This window comes from Podarcis filfolensis (genome assembly GCF_964270895.1).
Source record: "Podarcis filfolensis genome assembly, chromosome: 2".
Taxonomy (NCBI): domain Eukaryota; kingdom Metazoa; phylum Chordata; class Lepidosauria; order Squamata; family Lacertidae; genus Podarcis; species Podarcis filfolensis.
This window is the reverse complement of record NC_139605.1, coordinates 4,131,863-4,159,177: the sequence shown is the minus strand read 5'-3', so window position 1 is coordinate 4,159,177 and position 27,315 is coordinate 4,131,863. Positions and strand designations below refer to the sequence as shown.

At 46.0% G+C, this 27,315-nt stretch overlaps 1 protein-coding gene across 13 annotated transcripts; it reads right to left on the bottom strand.

Annotated features, from left to right (window-relative positions):
- Positions 1-1,002: 1,002 nt before the first annotated feature.
- Positions 1,003-26,865, bottom strand: LOC310756617 (uncharacterized protein). 13 transcript variants are annotated; one of them, XM_083600983.1, is made up of 6 exons: positions 26,031-26,352; positions 25,603-25,764; positions 25,036-25,185; positions 19,219-19,323; positions 17,723-17,821; positions 9,947-14,768 (listed from the first exon to the last, which is right to left on the bottom strand). In XM_083600983.1, the coding sequence occupies exons 1-6, from the start codon at positions 26,128-26,130 to the stop codon at positions 13,306-13,308; spliced, it is 2,079 nt and encodes a 692-aa protein (XP_083457109.1). In that variant the 5' UTR covers positions 26,131-26,352; the 3' UTR covers positions 9,947-13,305. The 13 variants fall into 13 exon arrangements, with proteins under 13 accessions (XP_083457120.1, XP_083457119.1, XP_083457109.1 ...); XM_083600988.1 differs by having other exon boundaries at positions 9,947-14,765; XM_083600989.1 differs by lacking the exon at positions 19,219-19,323 and having other exon boundaries at positions 17,723-17,815; positions 26,031-26,346.
- Between the last annotated feature and the right edge of the window lie 450 nt (positions 26,866-27,315).

The window sequence follows — 27,315 nt, the reverse complement described above, 5'->3', positions numbered from 1 at the left end:
CTGAAGCAAAGTTCTTAACCCGAGGTACTATTTCTGGGTTAGCAGAGTCTGTAACCTGAAGCGTATGTAACCTGAAGCGTCTGAGTAAATGGTGAATGTCATATCCTTGAGACCACAAGCCATTCCTTCAGATACACTTTCCTCCCCTCCTTCCTCTCTCCCCATATACACACACAGGTACACAGGGATTGTTTATTGTGAATTTATTCCTTAAACTATTAACGTCCATAGTATCTGCATTTTTGTACTTTTTATCATTCTGTATATAAATATTCAACATTGAATAAACAACTACAGTGGTATCTTGGGTTAAGAACTTAATTTGTTCTGGAGGTCCGTTCTTAACCTGAAACTGTTCTTAACCTGAGGTACCACTTTAGCTAATGGGGTCTCCTGCTGCCGCCGCCACACGATTTCTGTTCTCATCCTGAAGCTAAGTTCTTAACCTGAGGTACTATTTCTGACTTAACAGAGTCTGTAACCTGAAGCATCTGTAACCTGAGGTACCACTGTATTTTTTTAAAAGGCAGTTTTCTTCACTTTCTTCCTAAAATGGAGCTGTTTACTGCTTTAATTCTGCCCTGTTCCAAAAGTTTCCATTTCAGGAAAGCTATGAAGAATTTGCATGACTAGAAGTGCGTTAAGATTTTCAAAATGAAAACACTTAGGGGAACTCAATTTCCCCCTTCCCTTTTTAAAAAAAGATAATCCAATATGGTTAAGAATATAGCTTTTTAACTTATTCTATAAAGATGGACAGAAGCTGATGGTGTTAATCTGAATTAGTTCGCCTGCTTGTAACTAACAATATGTTGGAATGTTGCTTCAAGGCGTTGCTTCCTCCTCCAGGGGTTTATAAGCGAGGAATTTTATTATTTCTGAGTATGCATGTGTTTTTGTGCATGTGTGTTTATAGGTATACCTGATTATATTCCACCTTTCCAGTGAAAGGTAACTACAACAGAACACATGTAACAAAATGTATTACTCTGACCCCCATGATAATGCTCAAATATCATGCTTTAATCCATCTAGAAGTTACAAGGAAAAGGTGGGACACACCTGGAGGAAAGAAAGGAAATGCATCATTACCAACTACAATCAAATTACCCAACTGCTACAAAACAAAAGCAATGAATCCTGGCCCTCTTTCAATAACTGTTTTGCAGGATCTGACCCCAGGTCCATGGAAGGGCACCGTCTCATATTCAAGAGCACCAGCCAGAAACTTGAAGGAATTCAGAAGCAGCACATGATGCTCCCTGCTTTTCCACACAACATGTTTCCTTAGATAAGAGTGTGACCATATTAGGCCATCCTTTGGTCTGTTTTCAAAGATGAGATGAGCAAGAGTGGTAGAGACCGCCACTCCAATAGGCTTCAGAGAAGGGGAAGAGGAAGGGAGTATGGACCTAGAATTGCAGTGGTTTGAGATGGGACACACCGCAGAAGAAGGAAGGAGCTGGGAAATAGTGGATCAACAGGAGCAAGATAGCAGGTGCTCCAGCCCTGAACAGAGACAGGAGTCTGTTGTGTTAGAAATATCACAGCAGCCAAGCGACACGATGTCTCTAGTATACTGGAGTCCCCTCCTTCCCCTACAACCAGGCGTGCCCTTCATCTCACAGAGCAGAAAGCCAAACAGACACAGAGAGATTCCATTAGCGGCCCCCGTAGACAACAGGAAGGGACTCAAGGCCAGGAAGTAACTGCTGGGGGCAGGAACACACACTCTAGGCAACAGCTCAGGTTTTTGAGGACATACATTCCATGTTTCTGTGTGTTTTTGTTGATTTAAATGAAAGAAGCGAAAGAAGCTCTCAGCATCACTGATTTCACCAGGCAAGCCAGCCAGCCCTGTTGTTGACGGCACCTTCGTGACAGCAGCTGTACGATTTCTCCCATGAGAATTATTGTATGAATTCCATGAAGTTTAGCAATAGTTGGGTTCTAATTAAAATGCTTTCCGCATTACAAGCACCTAAATATTTCTTTCCTCTTGATTCGCTTATGCAAAATGAGTTGTGAAATCTGACCAAATCTTTTCCCACACTCCAAGCATATATATGGTTTATCCCATGTGAGTTCTTTTATGAGAAGTAAGCTTAGATCCATGTGCAAATCTCTTTCCACACTCCAAACATTTATATGGTTTCTCCCCTGTGTGAATTCTTTGGTGCGATGTAAGGCTTGTGCTGTGACTGAAGTTCTTTCCACACTCAAAACAGGTATATGGTTTCACCCCTGTGTGAATTCTTTGATGAGATGCAAGGCTTGAGCTGTGAGTGAAGCTCTTTCCACACTCAAAACATCCATATGGTTTTTCACCTTTGTGACTTTTTTGATGTATATGAAAGCTTGTGCCGTGGCTGAAGCTCTTTCCACACTCAAAGCACTTATATGGCTTCTCTCCTGTATGGATTCTGCGATGGTAAACAAGGTATGTGCAATTACTAAAGCTCTTTCCACATGTCACACATTTATATGGTTTTTCCCCTGTATGGATTCGCTCATGCACAGTAAGATGTGAACTCTGACTGAAGCTCTTCCCACACTCAAAGCATTTATATGGTTTCTCCCCTGTGTGGGTTCTCTTATGTGAACTAAGGTGTGAACTCTGACTGAAGTTCTTTCCACATTCCAAGCATTTATATGGTTTGTCCCCTGTGTGGGTTCTCTTATGTGAAGTAAGGTTAGCCCTGTGAGCAAAGCTCCTTCCGCACTCCGAACATTTATAAGATTTCTCCCCAGTGTGAATTCTTTGATGCGATGTAAGACTTGAGTTGTAACCAAAGCTCATTCCGCACTCCAAACATTTATACGGCTTCTCTCCTGTGTGGATTTTTTGATGAACAAAAAGACCTTGGCTATGACGGAAGCTCTTTCCACAGTCAAAACAGGTAAACGGTTTCTCCCCTGTATGAATTTTTTGATGAGATACAAGGCCTGAGCTGTAAGTGAAGCTTTTTCCACACTCAAAACAGGTATGTGGTTTGTCCCCTGTGTGAATTTTTTGATGTTTTTTAAGGTATCTCCTGCGACTGAAGCTCTTTCCACACTCACAGCACCTATGTGGTTTCTCCTCACTGTGGACTTTGTGATGTCTTTTAAGGCCTGAGTGGCGATTGAAACCCCTTCCACATTCTAGGCATTTGTATGATTCCTGTCCTGCGTGAATTCTTTCATGTGATTTTAGGCCAGAGCTGTCACTGAAGCTCTTTCCACACACCAAGCATTTACACAGTGTCTCCTCGGAGTGGATTTTGCAGTGTGGGCTGAGGCTCGATTTACCTTTGAACGTTTTGCCACACGAAGGGCTATCATTTGTTCTCTTCGCTTCATGCTTATTTCTTTCTGATGAGCCCTGAGAACCATTATTGTCCTGGTCATCACCTGCTAAAATTAAGGGAAAACAGCAAACATTAAAAACTTCCCAATACAGGGCTGCCTTCAGATGTCTTCTAAAAGCTACGTAGTTCTTTATCTCCTTGACATCTGAAGGGAGGGTGTTCCACAGGGCTGGTTCCACTACTTCACTTCTTACTGTGACGAAACCAGCAGAAGACCCTCAGAGTTGGACCTCAGTGTCCAGGCAGAACGATGGAGGTGGAGATGCTCATTCAGGTCTACAGGACCGAGACTGTTTAGAGCTTTAAAGGTCAGCACCAACACTTTGAATTGTGCTTGGAAACATACTCTGAGCCAATGTAGATCCTTTAAGACCGGTGTTATATGCTCCTGGCAACTGCTCCCAATCACCAGTTGAGCTGCTGCTTTCTGGATTAATTGTAGTTTCCGAGTCACCTTCAAAGGCACCCCCACCTAGAGCGCATTGTAGCGATCCAAGCGGGAGATAACCATAGCATGTATCACAGTCTGTGTGCAGGTAGGTCTTAGCCTGTGTACCAGATGGAGCTGGTAGATAACAGCCCCAAAACTCTGACTATGCCCATGTCACCATTAAAAAACATTCATGTCCTTTCTTTCTACCTTTTATCTCTGGTAGCCCAGAGCTCTTGCCCTGCAGCCTTCCTCGTTTTCTTGCCAGGGGGGCTTCCTCAACCCCAGCATCTCCCCAGGTCCCCATCTCCATTCCCTGAGACTCACCAGATCTCTCTGAGGGTCCTGGGAGGGAACATTCAAATGCCGTGGGAGAAAGCCTGACCAGGTCAACTGTCCATCTTCCCCCTTCCATCCTTGCTAGGTCTGCAGGAGAATAATAATAATAATAATAATAATAATAATAATAATAATAATTTTTGTATCCTGCCCTCTCCAGCCGAGGCAGGGCCCAGAGTGGCTAGCATCATAAAAACAACACAATATGCATAAAAACAGACATCAATTAATTTAAATACATCTTAAAATTAATTCAGACAAGTTAAAATCTAAGCAGTTGGCAATCATCAGGTCGGAATTTAGAGTGGTTAATACTTGCCAGGACCAACTGTTTCCACTGAGCATACAAGGACCTGTGAGCAGGTTGGGGGCCTCCTTCGGGCTTGTTTTATACAAAGGAAATTAAGTCAAACTCCATCCTGCCCAAAGGCCTGGCAGAACAGCTCCGTCTTGCAGGCCCTGCGGAAAGATGTCAAATCCCACAGGGCCTGGTCTCTTGTGGGAGAGTGGTCCACCAGGCCGGGGCTACGGCTGAAAAGGCCCTGGCTCTAGTCAAGGCCAGTCTAATTTCCCCGGTCCCGGGATCTTCAAGGGGTTGTTGTTAGCAGTAAGAGGGTGAAAGAGGATCAGCCTCTTTCATCCTTCCTGAGGAGCTCAGAAGCCTAAACAAGCTGCAGGTTCCTTGGGTGGGAGGGAGAAAAAAGTAAAAAGAGCCTCAGAGAAGCTGCAGGGATTCCTCTGCCCTAGATATTCTCCAGCCTCTGCAGAAGCCCAAATGGGGCAAATATGTAAAATTTATTTCCCTGCCATCTGGTTGGGTTTCCACAGCCACCCTGAGCAGCTAACAGCATATATAAAAACAGACCAAAACATCAAACATAAAAAACAGAAATATCCTATACAGGCAACAAACAAACCAATAATAAGAATAGCAACAATAATAACAACATGTTTACAGCTATACCCAAATTAAAATAAAAACCCACCCCAACTAAACAATTAACCAACACCAACCCGACGAAAACAAAATAGAGGAACAAAAATCAGAACCTTTTAAAGCATTTTAGCCAGTTGCCCCAACCCAAGAGTTGTTCCAGCAATGTCCCAGTGGCCTCCCAGGAGCCTCTTTTGGCTGTTGAAGGTGAGACTGGGCTCCACCCCCTTGGCCAGGTGGAATGGGCCTTGCACCCTCAAGGCATGGGGGGCATAGTAGTGACCTGAAAGTAGATCCCATTGAACTCAGTTGTTTTTATATCTATATAGGGATCCTCTGCCTATTCCTCCTCTTCTGGCAACATATTGGCGCATGCTCCAGGTGAGAGACTTTGGAGAAGACCTCTCCCCTGCCTTCCTCCAAGCCAAGACCTTCTTGCATTGTATGTTCTCCTGTCTTTTCTGCTTGCTTGAGGGAGGGTTTTCATCCAGCCCCCACCCATCCATTTCTTCTTCTCCACCCCCAACCCTCTGAAACTCAGCCAACCTCTCCCAGCCTCAGAGGTGGGGAGCCCCAGCTCAGGACCACAAATCCAGCCTCTTTGGAACTATTTTGCAGGACTCAGAAGTTTGAACAAGCTGCAGGTTTTGGGGGGTGAGGGAGAAGCAAAGGCGGCCTCAAAGACCCTCCAGGGATTTTCCTGCCGGAGGGGAAGCCTCCCAATATATTGGGTGCCCACCCACAGTTTCTACAATAAAACCTCCCCCCTTTATCTTATTCCTTGCTTCCACTCTCCATCCCCCCCAAGTCCCTATCTCCACTTCCTAGGAACTCACGAGATGTCTCTGAGGGTCCTGGGAGGCAAGGCTCAGCGGTTGTTTGGAGGGAGGCAGGAGACAGCCTGACCAGGTCAACCGTCCATCTTCCTCCTTCCATCCTCGCTTGGATTGAAGAGCTCAGAAGCTGCAGGTTCCTGGGAGGGAGGAAGAAGCAAAGAGAGCCTCAGAGGCCCTGCAGGCATTTTCCTGCCCAAGACATTTTCCTGGTGAATGTGAAGCCATGCATGAAAAGTGGAGTCATGCCTGAAATAAGATCTTCTTCCCACCACCATTAAAAACATTCCTTTCCTGGCTTCCTTTTCACTCTGCCAACTTTGCTGCAGCAGTTGCTGGTGGTGAGAAATTAATGACATTTTAGGGCCAGTGGTTCTCCTCTTCCCATCCTTAAAGTCTTCCCTCCTCCATCTCTCCCAACACCTTGGTTCCTTCCTAAGGCTGGTCTGCTATACAGAGAGACTGCGCCCTCCTTGGGGGCTTTCCTCCTGAACCCCCCCAGACAGGGAAGGCATCGAAGATAAAAGAGCCCATGCCGTGTAGAGCTGAAATGAGTTTCCAGCTGACCCTGCCCTCCCCACCCCTCTTTTCCCAAAACATGAATGTCTCCCTCCTCCTCTTCCCAGAGCCATCCTGCCCCCTGTCCTTTTGGGGGGGGGTTCCTCGCCCACCCTAAAACTGCCTCTTCCCCCGCCTCTCCTTCTGACGGAAATCCAGCCGTCATGAGATGGCTTAGCATAGAAAAATGACACAGAGAGCCAGCTATATTTTCATGATGTTAAGAGCAGATCCTCTCTCTGCTCTCCCCCGATTTATTCTTTGTTCTCTCCAGCCGCATGGTCGTTTGCCAATGTCTCACGTTACCTACATCCGGTCCTGGCTTTTACCCACCCATCACCATATAAGGTCATCACTGCCCAGGGGAAACACAACTCCATTTAAGGTCAATACATTCCAATACATTGTAAAGCTCAGAGTGCTGGTCAGCCGAGGTCAGGGGCACCCTGCAGTCTTACAAGCCTCTGCTATGGCTTTATGACTCCCACATCCTTCTTGCCGTAATCTCCTCCTGGGGCGCCCCTGCACCCCTAAAAGCCTTTTGCACTCATCGCAGCTCTTGGGGTCTGAATTGTGGGGTGCAACCCCACGCATGCGCCCTCCCACCGCTGCCCCTTTGCAAAACTGCTCTCCCCTGGAGGGCTTCTCTCCTGCAAAGGAGCTGCTCAGGCTCGGGAGCCCCCCCCCAAAAAAAACCCCCACATCTCCCTCTTTTTCCTACCTTGCAAAAGGCAGTCTTCCGTGCTACGAAATCTCCTCCCTCGCAGTTGTTCAAATGCAGGAGGATGTGACAAACGGAGGAGGAAGTGACGCTTTTCCTCTCCCCCAGAAAGTCCTCTGTCATAAGATAATCGCTGCTTTTAACCCTTAAAGAACCAGCGTCTCTCCCACCCCAACCTAAATTGCGTGGTGCTGGAGACATTGCGGATTCCGCCTATGGGGACCCCTCAAAGCGCCCCCTTCCCTTGGAGGGCCCGCTCTCCTTTTCTTCCTGCATTTTCAGGGCGGTGGGATTTGCATTCTGCAGAGGGTCTGCTCCAAGGTTCACATGAGGCAGTTGTGGCATAGTGGTTAGAGTGCCTCTCTTGATATTAAGTTGGGACATTTCATAGCCCTGATATGTTACAGCAGAACGCAAAAGAATTCTTTCTCATCGCCGGTAAAGAAAAATAAGCACCCCATCCCAGACCTTCTAAGGCTGTTTTCTGCAATATCAAAACCATAATGCCAGAACAGCCATTTCGAAACCATGCCCACCTCACAAGGTTACTGAGAAGATGGGGGGGGGCAGGCAGGACACAGACAAACCCTACAAGGATGTGCAGTTTCACAGATTTTGCTCACAGCTTAACCCACCTCACAGGGTTGTTGTTGCAAAGGTAAGAGGGGAGAAGAGAAACCAGTAAGACGCGGCTGGTGCAAATGTTTCATTTCAGCTTCACAGACCCAGCAGAGACACAAAACGTGTGCCAAGCTCACCCTGCTCCACCACAATCGCTTAACTGCAAAACTGCACAGTTCTGATCTTTTACAGGGGGAAGAAAACACTGAAAAAGTAAAAATATATACAATTGACTTGCAGGCAAAGAAGGCAGAGAGTTTTAAAGCTCTTTTTGCACAGGGCATAAAAATGGGGGTGGGGAGATCAAAATTAGAAACAGAATTGTTAGAACCCAATACTAAGAATTTGTCAAGAATGTACAACTTGTTGTTGAAATGGAATACACAGGACGAGACGGTCAAATCAGCTATGATCAAATGGGCACAAGATATTGGTCATGACATCATGTTTGCTGACTGGGAACAGTTATGGACCACCGGTATAAAGTTTACGGCATGTAATGCCTTAAGAGAGAATATTATGAAAATGATTTATAGGTGGTACATGACTCCAGTCAAGCTTGCAAAAATCTACCATTTGCCTAATAATAAATGCTGGAAATGTAATGAAACTGAAGGTACTTTTTACCACCTTTGGTGGACGTGCCCAAGGATTAAGGTCTTCTGGGAAATGATCTATAATGAAATGAAAAAGGTGCTTAAATGCACATTCGTGAAGAAACCAGAGGCCTTTCTCCTGGGCATGGTGGGCCAATTGGTGTCAAGGAAAGATAGGACGTTCTTTATGTATGCTACAACAGCAGCAAGAGTTCTTTTAGCAAAGTATTGGAAGAGACAAGAACTACCCACGCTGGAAGAGTGGCAGACGAAGGTGATAGACTATATGGGACTGGCTGAGATGACTGGCAGAATCCGCGAGCAAGGAAAAGAGACGGTGGAAGAAGACTGGAAGAAATTTAAAGTTTATCTTAAGAACTGTTGTAAAATTAATGAGTGCTAAAATGTCATGGGTAATGTGAAACAAAATTGCAGTGATAAATAATTGGGTAAGAGAAAAAGGATTAAAGAAAGTGAATTATAAGTAATTGGAATTAGGGGTTGCTGAAAAAGTTTAAAATAGGGATGCAGAAAAGGGAGGTATGGGGAAGTCGTTGAAATAAGGTTTAAGAAAAAGAGGTTATGAAACTATACGTGTTTATATGTTTGTTTGTCTGTGTGTTGTCAGTTGTATTGTGTTTTAATTTATGTTGGAAAATTAATAAAAATTTATATATAAAAAAAAATGGGGGTGGGGGCAGGACGGGGGTCTAAGAGCCATCCGGCTGCTGGTTCCAGAAGGCAAGGATGGTCCGATGGACACATTCCCAGGGGTTTGTCCCGACTATATGTGATTTCGACTTTACCACCAAAATGTAACCCCTGCAAAAGTTGTGTGTCGAACTGTGCACCCCATACAATAGTTTATTGTCACAAATCTCAGCACCCTTAACCAGCAAAAGAGCTCCCAGAAATCTTAGGGGGGTTTCATGGGGCTTTGGATATGTGGTGTGAATGTGGCCTAACAGATTTGTGCTTGTGTGTGTGTGTGTGTTATCACTGGGCTTCCAAACACACGTTGGAAATAGGCACACATTAATCAAAATGGTGCAGCATCAGGTGCAGTCAGCTCTCTTTCCTTCCACGTTTTGCCACTCATGTATGTGCAGGTGCTCAAAATGATGTCACGCGCGTGCGCAGAAGCTGCGAAAAGCAAAAAACTCAATTATATAAAATACATTTTGGGGTTTTGAATCAATAGTCAGATAGTGAATCTTATTCTAATTGCCCCAGCTAAAAACCTTGCAACCTTTGATGTCACCTGCTCATCTTGGTCTGCTGAGAGAAAAAAACACTGTGACAGTGGATGGGTGACCAGGAATGGACAATAAAATAGGGGTGATAACCTCACTCTTCAAATCTTTATAAAGACTTCAAACCAGAAGGACATGAGCCACTGATTCAGTACTGCCATCTCCACACGGACATAACCGTTTTTCGTGTGGAATTGTCCCTAAAGTACAACCGAAGGCAGTATATTCAATCTTGTGAGAGTAAAGGCACGTCTATATTTTATAATCGCTAAGTTATGCAGATAGGGTGCAGGAGAATCAAAATGGGTATATCTCTGCCGCTGATGTTTTTCCTACCGCGACCTTGGGCAGTAGGAATGTTGTCCCAATGTTGTCATTCCAGCGTGGTTCAGGGCGGACCTGAAGTCCCAAGATGAAGTCCTGTCCTCCTCAACTCAGCTCCCCCTCCATCCCACTTCAAGATAAACAATAGGCCTCTCCTTTCAGCTGATCACCAACTTTCAAACATTCACCATTTTCTTCCGTCTTAGAAGGGAAGGGTTTTTCTCTCCAAGCATTCGGGGACCACTGCTATTCATGTGCCCTTGTGAAATTCCTCTCACCTCCATGGTAGCGTTTTGCTGTTTAGCCAATGTCCTTCCTCTTAAAAATAGGTTGCATGTCAACACCTTCTTAAACCCACAGTCTTTTTTTGGTGGTAGTGGGGTTAAGCTCTAGTTTCCCAACAACATCGGTCAGAACAACAAGGTTCTCCCCACCTTAACTCCTTTCAAACCACATACAGCTTCTAGTGTCCACATCTCCTCCAGTGCATGGTCAAGAAAATCCAAATAAAAGGAGAACCTCCGCTTTTGATGGCGGTCCGAGGGGGTTGCATCATGGCAAAGGTGATGACCCAACTCCTCCATCTGCCCCCATGCTGATCTACACGGGAGTGAGCCGTTGAGGCGACCGCGGGTCAGCCTGCTCCCTCGTACCCCAGGTGGTTTCTGGGAATGCTTAAACCCTTTCGTTCCCTACCCTTTCATTTGTGCCTCCCTCCAAGGTCGAGAGAGCTGCTGCCATAGTGCGAGACCAGAACCAAAAACTCAAGGTCAAAGAATAATACAAATGTAGTGTTGGAAGGCACCACAAGAATCATCTAGTCCAGGGGTAAAGGTAAAGGGACCCCTGACCATTAGGTCCAGTTGCGGACAACTCTGGGGTTGCGGCTCTCATCTCGCTTTATTGGCCGAGGGAGCCGGCTTACAGCTTCCGGGTCATGTGGCCAGCATGACTAAGCCGCTTCTGGCGAACCAGAGGAGTGCACAGAAACGCTGTTCACCTTCCCGCCAGAGCGGTACCTATTTATCTACTTGCACTTTGATGTGCTTTCGAACTGCTAGGTTGGCAGGAGAAGGGACCGAGCAACGGCAGCTCACCCTGTCGCGGCGATTCGAACCGCCAACCTTCTGATAGGAAAGCCCTAGGCTCTGTGGACCACAGCGCCACCCGCGTCCCAGTCCAGGGGTAGTCAACCTTTTTATACTTACCGCCCACTAATGCCTCTTTCTTGATGTTAAAATTTCCTTATCGCCCACCAGGACTTGATGGAAGGAGGATTCAGAACCCCCTACCGCCCAGTTAGAATCCGGAAATGCCCACTAGTGTGCGGTAGGGACCAGGTCGGCAATCCCTGATCTAGACCAACCCCCTGCAATGCAGGAAAAACAACCACCCGACCTCTGCTGAAAAACCTAAAAAAATGAAGGAGAGTTCACTACCTTCCAAGGTAGCTCATCCCACTTACAGTCAGAAAGTTCTTCCTAAGGTTTAGGATTAGATGTATTTTTACTCCTTGCATAATTACCGATGCAGGAAGAGTCGGAAAGCCAGGAAGTAATTGTAATCTCTGTATTTACGTGGATTTAAATGAAAGAAATGAAAGAAGCTCTCCACACCACTGATTTCACAACAGCGGTGCTCCAATAATAATTATTATTATTATTTAAATTTTATTATATTTTCCATGCTTATTACAGAACTGAAAAAAAAATTACAAAAAGACAATACCGATAAAGAGTACAAATTAAGAGGGGGGGGAGGAGGAAAAGATAACTTACACTATCTAAGATAAAGAATATGACATAAATTTGAGATAGCAATTTCATGTTACAATAAAAAAAATCTCATTATCATTAAACCCAAACTCCCATTTATTCCTTAGTTCTTTCTACATAACTTTACTGCCATACCAAAATACTATTTTTTACATTATTTTTACACAGTTTAGTAATATTTATATAAGCAATTAATAAAGACTGCTGAGATCACTCAAAAGTAGCTATAGATTTCTACATGGTATAGTTTTGTTTAAGATATATTCTAAAGGCCTCCCATTTTGATACAAATTCAGCTCTTGGTTTATTTTTTCCTGATAAGCTATCTAATTCAGCATATTCAGTCAATTTTTGAATCCACTCCTGTCTGGAAGGAATTATGTTGCTTTTCCACCTTGATGGCTATAAGGACTCTCGCTGCCACTGTTGCATACAAAAAAATACCTTTAATTTGTTTTGGAATATCTGAGTCAGTAATCCCCAACAGATGTGCCTCTGGCTTTCTATTACAGTGGTACCTCGTGTTACAGACACCTCAGGTTACAGATGCTTCAGGTTACAGACTCCACTAACTCAGAAATAGTACCTCGGTTAAGAACATTGTTTCAGGATGAGAACAGAAATCGCGCGGTAGCAGCAGGAGGCCACATTAGCTAAAGTGGTACCTCAGGTTAAGAACAGTTTCAGGTTAAGAATGGACCTCCAGAACAAATTAAGTTCTTAACCCGAGGTCCCACTGTAAAGGAAAGTCTTAACATTTTTTTCTAATTCTGAATGGATTTCCTCCCAAAATTTCTTTATTTTGCTACATTGCCACCATATATGATACAGTGAGCCTGTTTAATCTCCAACAGTTACTTTTGGTTCCTTTGTACATTTTGGCTAATTTCCATGGAGTCAAATACCACCGGTGCTGCATTTTTTAAAAGCTTTCCCTTATGGCATAGCACGTGGTAAATCTCCAATTATTCTTCCACAGATTTTCCCATTGGGACATTGTTATAACATACCCAAAGTCTTGAGACCACTTTATCATGGCTGATGTAACTCAAATCTTGAGGTTTCCTTGGCAAACCCTTTTTATCTACATTAATTTTTTTGAATATTGGATAATATTGGAACCAATCTGTAATAATATCTCTTAATTCCTCAAAACTTTTAAGTTTCAGTTGGTTATCTTATTTTAAAATTATTTTATAAGTAGGCCAATTTCACAACGTATTTTTTTTCTTCACCACTGTGGCCTCTGCTTGGAGAGGCCCACCACGGGATTTTAGGCTCCAACCGATCTTTGTATTTCTCCCAAACTTTAAGAAGTGATCTCCTTATAATATGATTTGAGAAATCTTTGTATCTTTGCCTTTCCATAAATTCAATAAGCGTGCCAACCCCAACGGTTATTATGTCCCTCCAAATCCAATAAACCTATTTCTTGCAAATTAGCAGTGCTCCACTTAAAGTGCTTTCCTCATTACAAGAATCGAAATATTTTCCCCATCTTGATTTGCTTATGCAAAATGAGTTGCGAAATCTGACCAAATCTTTTCCCACACTCCAAGCATATATATGGTTTATCCCATGTGAGTTCTTTTATGAGAAGTAAGCGTAGATCCATGTGCAAATCTCTTTCCACACTCCAAACATTTATATGGTTTCTCCCCTGTGTGAATTCTTTGGTGCGATGTAAGGCTTGTGCTGTGACTGAAGTTCTTTCCACACTCAAAACAGGTATATGGTTTCACCCCTGTGTGAATTCTTTGATGAGATTCAAGGCTTGAGCTTTGAGTGAAGCTCTTTCCACACTCAAAACATGCATACGGTTTTTCACCTCTGTGAATTTTTTGATGTATATGAAGGCTTGTACCCTGGCTGAAGCTCTCTCCACACTCAAAGCACTTATATGGCTTCTCTCCTGTATGGATTCTGCGATGGCAAACAAGGTATGTGCAGTTACTAAAGCGCTTTCCACATATCTCACATTTATATGGTTTTTCCCCTGTATGGATTCGCTCATGCACAGTAAGGTGTGAACTCTGAGTAAAGCTCTTCCCACACTCAAAGCATTTATACGGCTTCTCAGCAGTGTGAGTTCTCTTATGTGAACTAAGGTGTGAACTCTGGCTGAAGCTCTTTCCACATTCCAAGCATTTATATGGTTTTTCCCCTGTGTGGGTTCTCTTATGTGAAGTAAGGGTAGCCCTGTGAGCAAAGCTCCTTCCGCACTCCGAACATTTATAAGATTTCTCCCCAGTGTGAATTCTTTGATGCGATGTAAGACTTGAGTTGTAACCAAAGCTCATTCCGCACTCCAAACATTTATACGGCTTCTCTCCTGTGTGGATTTTTTGATGAACAAGAAGACCTTGGCTATGACGGAAGCTCTTTCCACAGTCAAAACAGGTATACGGTTTCTCCCCTGTATGAATTTTTTGATGAGATACAAGGCCTGAGCTGCAAGTGAAGCTTTTTCCACACTCAAAACAGGTATGTGGTTTGTCCCCTGTGTGAATTTTTTGATGTGATTTAAGGTTTCTCCTGCGACTGAAGCTCTGTCCACACTCAAAACAGGTATATGGTTTCTCCTCACTGTGGACTTTGTGATGTCTTTTAAGGTATGAGTGGCGATTGAAACCCTTTCCACATTCTAGGCATTTGTATGATTCCTGTCCTGCGTGAATTCTTTCATGTGATTTTAGGCCAGAGCTGTCACTGAAATTCCTTCCACACACCAAGCATTTACACGGTTTCTCCTCTGTGTGGATTCTGCAGTGTGAATTGAACCTAGATTTACTTTTGAATGTTTTGCCACATAAAGGTCTCTCATTTGTTTTCTTCCCCTTCTGATGTTTTTTCTGGACTGGGATTCGATGGCCGTTATCAGTCTGCGTAAGAAGACCTTTATTCCTCCCAATCTCGTCTTGGTTTTTCTCTTGTGGTCTTGTTTCTTGTTGATCTTGAAAGGTCTTTCCTTTGACTTCATTCTTGGTTCTTTCTGATGAGACCCGAGAACAATGACTGTCGTGTTCATCACCTGCTAAGGGAAGATGACAATTAAAAATGTAATCCAAATCACAATCCTAGTGAGACTTTCTGTAACATCTGATTGTGATTTTATTATTTATACCCCACCCATCTGTTTGGGTTTCCCCAGCCATGCTGGGCAGTTTACAGCATATATAAAACATGGTAAAACATTAAAAACTGCCCAATACAGGGCTGCCTTCAGGTGTCTTCTAAAAGTTACGTAGTCAACCGAAGGGAGGACACCACTACTGAGAAGAAAAAGCTGGTGGAAACATTCCTTCAGGTCTACAGGGCTGCCACCATTTAGGGCTTTAAAGGTCAGCACCAACACTTTGAATTGTGCACGGAAATGTACTGGGAGCAACAGAGGCAGCACTTCCGGTTGGGCTCACCCTGGCGGAGGCTGAAAATAACATCGCAGCTCTTTTGCATAAGATGGGGGTAATTCTCCTCCCCATAGCAACACCAGCCCCCAATCTGGAAAGGAATGAGGGGGATGGGGGCGCTGGGGGGTGGCAACTCTTTGGCAACTCTCCAAAGTCACTGCCATGAGCAAACAAATTACTGTTTTTGAAGATGAGAAATTGGATTTAATTAACGGGCATACTTGGAGTGAGGAGGGATAAGTTACTCTGCTAATTGATTCAGTCACTGAGGAACTAAAAAGATTTGAATTGAAGAGGGATTATCATCATGACGGAGCTGGTACGTCAGAACAAAGACAGGGAGTGAGCCTTCTTTGTTTCTCTTGATAGATTCTGTATTTGCTATTTTACCTGGCAAAATCCTCCCCACCCCCCGGAAAGGATTGACTCTGCAGGTGGACTATGTAAGCAAGAGAGATTGGCGTGCACTATAATATTTGAAACTTATTTTGACTTCATCATTAAATGTGTGGAGAAGATTTATGAAAAAGATGATATTATTTTTAATGGACTTTCACAAGTGGATTGGGGAGTCAGGGCTTTCTGGCCAAAGTGCGGGCTTATCTCTTTGGATGTATGCCCGGAATAGTTGGCAGAGAGCCAGAATTTCTCCATTTTAAGCCATGTCATTGTGCATATTTTGAATGAAGAAATGAAAGTAAAGACATGGAGAAGAAATCATCCACACAGGAACATATTTCTAGATACAGGTAGGTAGGCGTGTTGGTTTGCCGTAGTCAAAATAAAATCAAACAAATTCTTCTAGTAGCACCTTAAAGGTAAATGTAAAGGGACCCCTGACCATTAGGTCCAGTCGTGACCGACTCATCTCGCTTTATTGGCCGAGGGAGCCGGCGTACAGCTTCCGGGTCATGTGGCCAGCATGACTAAGCCGCTTCTGGCGAACCAGAGCAGCGCACGGAAATGCCGTTTACCTTCCCATCAGAGTGGTACCTATTCATCTACTTGCACTTTGACGTGCTTTCGAACTGCTAGGTTGGCAGGAGCAGGGACGAGCAACGGGAGCTCACCCCGTCACGGGGATTCGAACCGCCAACCTTCTGATTGGCAAGTCCTAGGCTCTGTGGTTTAACCCACAGCGCCACCCGTGTCCCTAAGCAGCACCTTAGAGACCAACTAAGTTTGTTATTGGTATGAGCTATCGTGTATCTGAAGTAGTGTGCATGCACACAAAATCTCATAACAATAACAAACTTAGTTGGTCTATAAGATGCTGCTACAAGAATTTGTTTTGTTTTGACAGGAATATATTGTTTAACTTGTTTGCTGGATGAACTCAGAGGCTGTGAAAAATGAATGAAGGAATGACACCGGACTGATTCATGGGAAACACCTGGACTAACTTGGAAGCCAAACAAATTTGAGATGATAGCCACCCTCCAAACTCAGAGTACGGGAGGCTAAATAAAAAAAGACATAATTTGACACAACATTCGGACTCTTTGATTATATAATAATTTGGAATGTCTTTAATGTGATTTTTGTTGGATTGTTTACTTGGAAAACTTAATAAATATTATTTACAAACAAAAAGGAAACGTAGTGGGAGTCAGTGAAAATCCTTTAGGACCAGTGTGATATGGTACTGGCAGCCACTCCCAGTCACCAGTCTAGCTGCCCCATTCTGGATAAATTGGAGTTTCTGAGTCACCTTCAAAGGTAGCCCCACACAGAGTGCATTGGAGTAGTTCAAGCGGAAGATAACTAGAGCATGCACCACTCTGGGGAGATATTGTATGGGCAGGGAGGGTCTCAGCCTGCATCCCAGATGGAACTGGTTGACAGCTGCCCTGGACACAGAATTGACCTGCGCCTCCATGGACAACTCTGAATCCAAAATGTCTCCCAGGCTGTGCACCTGCTCCTTCAAGGGCACAGATACCCTGTTCAGGACCAGAGAGTCACCACAACCACCTGCCCCCTGTCTCCCAATAGCAGTACTTCTGTCTTGTCAGGATTCAACCTCATTCCGTTAGCTGCCATCAGCTGACACGGTTTGAGGAAAATGGCTTTGTGGGCTAGAGAGGGACTGCTGCCATGACCCACAAGTCTCTCACTGCTGACCTGGCAGCTTGGCTGCTGCAAACCGAAAAAACCTGTCTCCATACTGAGATGAAGCCCATTCAGTCCCTCATCTGGCAATTGCTGCAGCTACCACCGAGTGTGGGAAGGTTCAGGACCCAACAAATATTATATTCTGAAGAAGAATTTTCTTCACACCACCATTCATTGGCATAGACAAGGAGGGGTGGGGGGCAGCCCCCAGATCAAGTAAAGCATTAGAAATACTTAACTAACTGGCCAATCATGCCAGTGCTGCCCCCCATTAAAAAGGCCTGCCCCCCCCCCATAAATCTTGCACCCCTGCCACCACTGAAAAACATTCCTTTGCTTTTCTACCTTTCATCTCTCACAGCCCAGAACTCTGGCCCTGCAGCCTTCCTCGTTTTGTCGCCAGGGGAGCTTCCTCACCCCCAACATCTCCCCAGGTCCACCTTCTCCATTCCCTGAGACTCACCAGATCTCTCTGAGGGTCCTGGGACGGAACATTCAAATGTGGTGGGAGAAAGCCTGACCAAGTCAACCGTCCATCTTCCCCCTTCCATCCTCGCTAGGTCTGCAGGAGAATAATAATAATAATAATAATAATAATAATAATAATAATAATATTTTATCCTGCCCTCTCCGGCCGAGGCAGGGGCCAGAGTGGCTAACATCATAAAAACAACACAATATGCATGAAAACAGACATCAATTAATTAAAATACATCTTAAAATTAATTCAGACAAGTTAATATCTAAGCAGTTGGCAATTATCAGGTTGGAATTGAGAGTGGTTAATACTTGCCAGGACCAACTGTTTCCACTGATCATACAAGGACCTGTGAGCAGGTTGGGGGCCTCCTTCGGGCTTGTTTTATACAATGGAAAGTAAGTCAAACTGCATCGTGCCCAAAGGCCTGGAGGAACAGCTCCGTCTTGCAGGCCCTGTGGAAAGATGTCAAATCCCACAGGGCCCTGGTCTCTTGTGGGAGAGCGGTCCACCAGGCCGGGGCCATGGCTGAAAAGGCCCTGGCTCTAGACAAGGCCAGCCTAATTTCCCTGGGGCCCGGGATCTTCAAGGTGTTGTTATTAGCAGAAAGAGGGTGAAAGAGGATCAGCCTCTTTCATCCTTCCTGAGGAGCTCAGAAGCCTAAACAAGCTGCAGGTTCCTTGGGTGGGAGGGAGAAGTAAAAGGAGCCTCAGAGAAGCTGCAGGTATTCCTCTGCCCTAGATATTCTTCTGCCCCTGCAGAGGCCCAAATGGGGCATATATATAAAATTTATATCTCCCAATCTAGTTGGCTTCTCACAGCCACCCTGTGCAGCTAACAGCATATAGGAAAACAGAACAAAACATCAAACATAAAAAACAGAATATCCTATACAGGCAACAAACAAACCAACAACAATGACAATAGCAGTAATAAACGGTTTACAGTTATACCCAAATTAAAATAACCACTAACCCCAAATAAACATTTAACCAACACCAACTCAACGAAAACAAAAAAAGAGGAACCAAAACGAGAACTGTTTTTAACAATGTCCCAGTGGCCTCCCAGGAGCCTCTTTTGGCTGTTCAAGGTGAGTCTGGGCTCCGCCGCCTAGGCCAGGTGGAAATGGGCCTTGCAGCAGGGAGCAGGTCTCCCTTCCAGCCTTCAGGGCATGGTAGTGACCTGAAAGCAGATCATAAGGAGGCTGTGGGAGTCTCCCCATGTGTGGAGCTCCCACTCATAGTTTCCATGGTAAAAGTGGGGTGTCTTCCTCCTGACCCCCACCAGAGAAGAAAGGAGTCACGCGTGAAAATGAATCTTCTACACATCACCATTAAATAATTCCTTTCCTTTGTTTTTACCTTTTATCTCTGCCAGTCCAGAGCTCTGGCCCTGCAGCCTTCCTTGTTTTCTTGCCAGGGGAGCTTCTTCACCCCCCACTTCTCCCAAGGTCCCCATCTCCATTCCCTGCAACTCACCAGATCTCTTTGAGGGTCCTGGGAGGGAAAGCTTGGAGGCCGTTGGGAGGAATGCAGGAGACAACCTGACCAGGTCTACCGTCCACCTTCCTCCTTCCATCCTCGCTAGGTTCGCAGGATCAGCCTCTTCCACCCTTCCTGAGGAGCTCAGAAGCTGCAGGTTCCTGGGAGGGAGATAGAAACATAGGCAGCCTCAGAGGCCCTGCAGGCATTTTTCCACCCAAGATATTTTCTTGGTGAATGATAAGCCTGCCTAGGTGTGCAGCTCCCACTTGCAGCGTCCATGATAAAAGAGGATTTTCCCGCTCCTGAACCCCACCATGCGAGGAAAGTGGAGTCATGCCTGAAAGAGGATCTTCTTCCCCCTGACATTCAAAACATTCATTTCCTTTCCTGGCTTCCTTTCCTCTTTGCCAGCCTGGAGCTGTGACAGGGCTGCCCCCCCCCCAGCCCCACTTTAAGGGAAGGGGCTGTAGCTCAAGGGCGGAGCATCTCCTCAGCAGGCAGAAAGCCCCCGATCCAAGACCCGCCCCCTTGGTCTAATCCTGCCCTCTCTACCCAGCATTGACCCCATTCTCTCCAAAACATCCATGCCTCCTTCCTCCTCTCCCCAGAGCCATCCTGCCCCCTTTCCTTTGGGGGGTTTCCTACCCCACCCTACAACTCCCTCCCCCCCCCGCCTCGCCTTCTTGCCTTGCTCTCCTCCAGGGGCGCCCCTGCAGCCCTCGAGGTCCTTTGCTCTCCCCACAGCTCTTTTGGGACCCAGTTGTGGGGTGCAACCCCATGCATGCTCCTCTCCCGGAGGGCTTCTCTCCTGCTCTGAGACGGGAGCCCCCTCCCCGCGCAAAAATAAATCCCCCTCTTTTCCTACCTTGCAAAAGGCACAGTCTTCCGCTCTGCCGAATCTCCTCCCTCGCAGCTTTTCAAATGTAACAAACGTAGGAGGAAGTGACGCTTCCCCTCTTCCCCAGGAAGTCCTCTCTAGCACTATAATCTCTGCCTTTAACCCTTGAACAGCCAGGGTTCCGCCCCCCCCCCCCCCCGCAAAAAAACCTGTAATGCGCTGGGGTCGTTGCAGATTCTGCTTCATGGGACCCCATAAAGTAGGGTTACTACCTTTGTTCTGGAAAAATACAGGGCTGTTGGGGGTGATTCCCCCCTCCCCCAATCTGTTGCTGAAATTATTTCAAAGCAATCCATTACAATCTTTTGCAGCCTAATAGGTTGCCCCCTCTGAAATTTCTCTATTTTTCTCTCATCGTTCCAACAATTCCCTCCATCACTTCTCCAACAATTTCATTTTCCTGAAGGTGGAAGGAGCAACAAGGGGATCATCTATCTTGGGTCTGATCCTGACCTATTTTTCTCTAAAAAAATTATAATGTACCGGTTAGCACTGAACTCTGGAGAAATTATTCAGAATGCATACAAAATATTCCTATATTTTCTATATCACTAATAATAATAATAATAATAATAATAATAATAATAATTATTATTATTATTATTTATTTATTTATTTATTTACATGCCGCCTATCTTGACTGTGTTCCTCCAGCCACTCTAGGTGGCTTCCAATCCACTCTTCTTGTGGGAGGACGACAAATTGAGCACTTGTTCAGCCCAGGGCTATTTTTCCAGAAAAAGAGGCACCAGAACTCTCCATGAACCCTCCCTCGTTCTCTTATAATGGCAATGGCACCTACCTGAGAGGAGCCGTGACCGAGTTCCCGCGTGTTCTAGCTGGAAAAAAAAAAGCCCTGGTTCAGCCATATGTGTTGGGCCACTGGGATCCCGAGACAGCCCCATGGTTGTCGAGAAGGCTATGAAGTCCCACACAGGCATCTGAAGAAGTGTGCATGCACACGAAAGCTCATACCAATAACAAACTTAGTTGGTCTCTAAGGTGCTACTGGAAGGAATTGTTTTGTTTTGACTACGGCAGACCAACACGGCTACCTACCTGTAACAAGGCCTATTTGAGCCAGCCTCAGTATGGATGCCACGCCAAACACCATCGTGAGAGGGTTCTCCAAAACCACCACATCCCTCAGCTCAGTGAGGGAAGCTGAAGGGCAGCATGGTGCCCTCAACCCAATCTCTGCTCTCTCTGGTCAAAACACCACAAACAATCCCTCAGACCAAGAGGCAGTATGGATTCTCCTGGTAAGGCAGATGGGATAGTTATATCCATATTGTGGCAGACAGCAAGGGAGAATCCAAATTGCTTCCTCGGAGAAGATACTCTTATTTCCCCCCTTTGCACAGCCATCAAGGGGCTCCCTTAAAGCACCAGCCATCTGACTGGTGTTGAAATAATTTGACTGAACGGAGAAGTATTAAATGTTCAAAATAAACAGCAGTGGTCCCAATTCACCCCTGCAAGGCTTTTCTTTCCAAGTGCTCTTTCTGTGTAGAGAGAGCTGCTTATCCTTCTGTCTGAGCTCTAGAGGGAGCAGCTATTTTCCTTGAGACCCCCCCAGTCCTTCCTTCAAGTAAACTCCTCCCCCCTGTCCCCAAATACGCACAGGCACACAATGATTGCTTATTGTAGAAATTCCTTTATTTCTTTAGCTATTAGTGTCTACTGTATTTTAAAATCAAAATTTTAACACACACACACACACACTTTTAAGTAACTTTTCTTCACTTTGGGATGAACATCAAATCCAGTTCTCAAAATGGAGCCATGCATTGCTTCAATTCTTCCCTGGCCTAAAAACTAGAGGCACCTGATGGTATGACCAGAAGTGGGTTAAAATTTCCAAAATGAAAACACTTATTGAACTGGATTCTCCCCTTCCTTCCTGTGATAATCCATTAGATATATTTTAACGCATTACCTAGACAGCTGCCAATTGAGTTAATCTAAATTAGCTGGCACTAATTGTGCCTGTAATGAACTCCAGGCATGCAGGCCTCCGACTGCTACCAAAGTTTATCCTCAAGATTTGTATGCTTCAAAGAACCCTGGCTAAAATGGAAGGGGCGGTTCTAAGAGTTTATTTACAGATCCCTCTGCTGAGCAAAGAAACAACTAAAATTTCGAGAAGCCCTTAAACATCTTAACGTTTTAAAGATCAGACCGGTTAAATCTGCAAAACGGGGAACTCTATGGATTCCGTGATCCCCTTAATAATACAGGAATACGTCCTACTCCTTTGTCATCCATCTGCAAGGTGCAAGGAGAATGTGGGACACCGCTGGAACAAAGAAAGGGAATGCACAATCACTAAAAACATTTCTAAACTACCTGGCTATTACAAAACAAATCAATTAATCCTGGCCCTCTTTACTTAATGAGCTAGTTCACTGTAAACGACCAAGGGTCTTTGTGAAGGAGCCATCTTGTCTCCAGGAGCACCAGCCAAAAGCCTGCTGGAGTTGACATACAGCACGTGAATGTTTCGGCCTGTCCACGTTCTTTTTCCAGGTTAGATACTTTCATACAGAGTTTGAAAATATTAGCCCTTCCTTTCGTCTATATTCAAAGCTGTTCCTTACAGTCAACATCCTCCAGTTCTTTTCTGTGACTTGCTCAGCTTCTTGAATTCCTCTTTTGAGGAAAGAACAGAACGGCGACTCATAGGATTTGAAATGTTGTCACAATGGCCTGCGGGGGCTTTTGAGATGCACTACAGACACCCAAGAAAGAAACAGGTCTTGAGCTTTGCTGCTGGCTAGAACAGACACACCCTCTTATATTTTCAGAGAAAAATATGAATACTTTTAACTTGGTGTGAGTTTGTTGTGGCTTCTTGCTTCTATGAATTCATTGAATGGTTATAAACCTAATTTTCCACTATATTGCAAGAATCTTTATGGTTTCTTTCCCACGTGGGTTTTGTGATGAGAATGAAGGGCTGAGCTGCAAGTAAAGGTCTTTCCACATTCAAAACAAGAATACGGCTTTTCCCCTCTGTGAATTCGCAGATGTGTGCTAAGGCTTGAACTCTGGCCAAAGCTCTTTCCACATTCAAAACATGCATATGGTCTTTCTCCTCTGTGAATTTTTTTATGTATATGAAGGCTTATACCCTGGCTGAAGCTCTTTCCACACTCAAAACACTCGTATGGCTTCTCCCCTGTATGGATCCTGTGATGGCAAATAAGTTCTGTGTTAGTACAGAAACCCTTTCCACACGTCACACACTTATATGGTTTTTCACCTGTATGGTATCGCACATGCACTTTAAGGTGTGAACTCTGACTGAAGCTCTTTCCACACTCCGAGCATTTATATGGCTTCTCACCGGTATGAGTTCTCCGATGTGAACTGAGATGTGGACTCTGACGGAAACTCTTTCCACATTCCAAGCATTTATATGGTTTCTCCCCTGAGTGAGTTCTCTTGTGTAAAGTAAGGCTAATTAGATGGGCAAAGTTTCTTCCGCACTCCAAACAGCTATATGATTTTTCTCCGGTGTGGATTTTTTGATGTGATGCAAGGCTTGAACCATAAGCGAAGCTCATTCCACACTCCAGACATTTATACGGCTTCTCCCCTGTGTGGATTTTTTGATGAGTTAGAAGACCTTGGCTATGATGGAAGCTCTTTCCACAGTCAAAACAGGTATACGGTTTCTCCCCTGTGTGAGTTTTTTTATGATATACAAGGCCTGAGCTGTTACTGAAGGCCTTTCCACACTCTAGACAGGCATATGATTTCTTCCCTGTGTGAATGTTTTGATGTTTTTTAAGATTTAAGCAGCAATGGAAGCCCTTTCCACACTCCAAGCATATAAACGGTTTTTCTCCTGTGTGGATTCGCTCGTGTTCAGTAAGTTGTGAATGCCTACGGAAGCTCTTTGCACACTCCAAGCATTTGTGTGCTTTCTCCTCCGTGTGGATTCTGCAATGTGAGTTGAGGGCAGATTTGCTTCTGAACACTTTCCCACACGATGGGCACTGATTTGTTTTCTCTCCCTGGCGGTCTTTCTCCTGGACTGGGATTTTATGGCTGTCATCAGGCCGCGCAAGAATGCCTTTATCACGCTTGGTTATGTCCGACGAGACCCGGGAACGACGACTGTCCTTCTGTCCACCTGCTGAAACTAAGGGAAGATCCAAATTAAGAGCATAATCCCCATTACAATCCCAGCAAGACTTGCAAGCCCCTCGTGGCTGGTTGCTGCAAAATGCAAACTGAGAAGGAGTCTTTTCAGTCCATCATCTGCCAAAGGAGGACAAAGCAAAGCAAAGCTTTTTAATAATGGCAAACTCTCCACGGTGGCATTTTTCTATCTCTTCCTAATAAGTGCATTATAATATTAATTCCAGAATGGCCATTAATTCTGAGATGATCGTGGGCATTTGATGTGCTTCGTCTAGTGGGGGGTGGGGACTGATTCAACATCCCAGCTAAGCACCTACAAAGAAAGCTTGCAGGAGAGGTGCTGTGAGCTGTGGAAACGGACACAGATTCTCACCCCAATGGGTCAAACCAATCCTGGATGAATCATAAAATCGTAGAGTTGGAAGGGACCACGAGGGTCATCTAGTCCAACCCCCTGCAATGCTGCAATCTATTGTCCAAGGTGGGGCTACCAACTAGGCTGTGGGCGCCTCCCCATGTGTGGAGCTCCCACTCGCAGTTTCCATGGTAAAAGTGGGGTGTCTTCCTCCTGATCCCCACCAGAGAAAAAAGAGAATGAATCTTCTACACATCACCATTAAATCATTCCTTTCCTTTCTTCTTACCTTTTATCTCTGCTAGCCTGGAGCTTTGGCCCTGCAGCCTCCCTCGTTTTATTGCCAAAGGAGCTTCCTCACTCCCAACATCTCCCCAGGTCCCCATCTCCATTCCCTGCCACTCACCAGATCTCTCTGAGGGTCCTGGAGGGGAACGGTCAGAGGTTGTGGGAGACAGCCTGACCAGGTCAACTGTCCATCTTCCCCCTTCCATCCTCGCTAGGATTGTGGGATCAGCCTCTTTTATCCTTGCTGAGGAGCTCAGAAGGCATTTTCCTAGGACGGAAAAATAAGCTACAGGAGCCTCAGAGGGCCTGCAGGGGTCCTCCTGCCCCAGATATGAAGAAGCCCAAATGGGGCATCCCCTCTGCAACAGTCCCCAACAGCCATTTGCACCACCATTAAAAAACATTCCTCTCCTTTCTTTCCACCGTTTGTCTCTGCTCTGCAGTGGCGTAGCGTGGGTTGTCAGCACCCAGGGCAAGGCAAGTAATTTGCGCCCCCTAACCCGTGGATTTGCGCCCCCTAACCCTAACCCCCAGATGTTGCGCCCGGTGCGGCCGGCCCCCCCTGCACCCCCCACGCTACGCCACTGCTGCTCTGGCCCTGCAGCCTCCCTTGTTTTCTTGCCAGAGGAGCTTCCTCACTCCCCACATCTCCCCAGGTCCCCCCTCTCCATTCCCTGTCACTCACCAGATCTCTCGGAGGGTCCTGGGAGGGAAAGCTTGGAGGTTGTTGGGAGGAATGCAGGAGGCAGCCTGACCAGGTCAACCGTCCACCTTCCTCCTTCCATCCTCGCTAGGATTGTGGGATCAGCCTCTTTTATCCTTGCTGAGGAGCTCAGAAGGCATTTTCCTAGGACGGAAAAATAAGCTACAGGAGCCTCAGAGGGCCTGCAGGGATTCTCCTGCCCCAGATATGAAGAAGCCCAAATGGGGCATCCCCCTCTGCAACAGTCCCCAACAGAATCTTCTTTGCACCACCATTAAAAAACATTCCTCTCCTTTCTTTCCTCCGTTTGTCTCTGTTCTTAACCTGCAACCTCCCTTGTTTTCTTGCCAGAGGAGCTTCCTCACTCCCCACATCTCCCCAGGTCCCCCTCTCCATTCCCTGTCACTCACCAGATCTCTCTGAGGGTCCTGGGAGGGAAAGCTTGGAGGTCGTTGGGAGGAATGCAGGAGGCAGCCTGACCAGGTCAACCGTCCATCTTCCCCCTTCCATCCTTGCTAGGTTTGTAGGATCAGCCTCTTCCACCCTTCCTGAGGAGCTCAGAAGCTGCAGGTTCCTGGGAAGGAGATATGAGCAAAGGCAGCCTCAGAGGCACGACAGGCATTTTCCCGCCCAAGATATTTTCTTGGCGGATAAGCCTGCCTAGGTGTGGAGCTCCCACTTGCAGTTTCCATGATAAAAGAGGAGCGCCTCCCTCCTGAACCCCTCCATGCGAGGACAGTGGAGTCAAGCCTGAAAGAAGATCTTCCCACCACCTTTAAAAACACCCCTTTTCTTTTCCCTCTGCCATCCTGGAGCTGTAACACGGCTGCCTCCCTTCCATTCCTCCTCCTCTCTTTCCCCTCACAGGCAGCGGGGGTTCAGGGTTTTAGCCAGAGGACATTCCCCCAGCCCTCAGTCCGTAGAGCATCCAACTCTTAATCTCAGGGTCATGGGGTTTGAGCTCCATGTTGGGCCAAACTTTCCTGCATTGCAGGGGGTTGAGCTAGATGACCCTCAAGGTCCCTTCCAACCAGGCAATTCTATCATGCTTCTTGCAGACCCCAGGAGGTGAGCCAGAGACTTTCTGCACGCAGAGCAGAGGCTCCACCACCAGTCCTCTTCTTATGCGTGCTAGCAGGGACCAAATCCTGGGTGGTCTCCTGCCCTCCCCACCCAGCACAGACCCCCCTCCTTTCCCAACCAGCACCTCCCCCCTCCTCCAAGATCCCCTTTCTGGAACTGCCCCTTTCCTAACCTTGGGGCGCGGGGGGGGGCAGTATCTCCTGCGCGCAGCACAACCGCCTCCCTCGCAGCTTTTCAAACGTGGGTGGAGGGGACACGCGCTCTCTCTCTGGCGCGCGCGGGCGCCTCTGCCCCTCCCCGGAAGTCCCCTCTAACTGTGCCTGGGTGGGGACCTGGGGGATTTCCAAAATGCAAACGTTTCTTACTTGCTTGCTCTCTGGATTTTGAAGAAAAGAAAACATCACAATTATGGGAAGTGGAGAGAAGGAGCATGGGCGCGTAGGGGACGGAAAGGTGCAATGAAATGGGAGTGGGAGATGCGGGGCGGGAGGAGGAGGATTTGCATTTGGGGGAGGGGCGATTGATGTCAAAGAGGGAAGAGCCCACCCCCACCCCCCCATCCGCAGTCCGAGCGTTGCTGAAGCTCTTTCCACACTCCAAACTTTTATATGG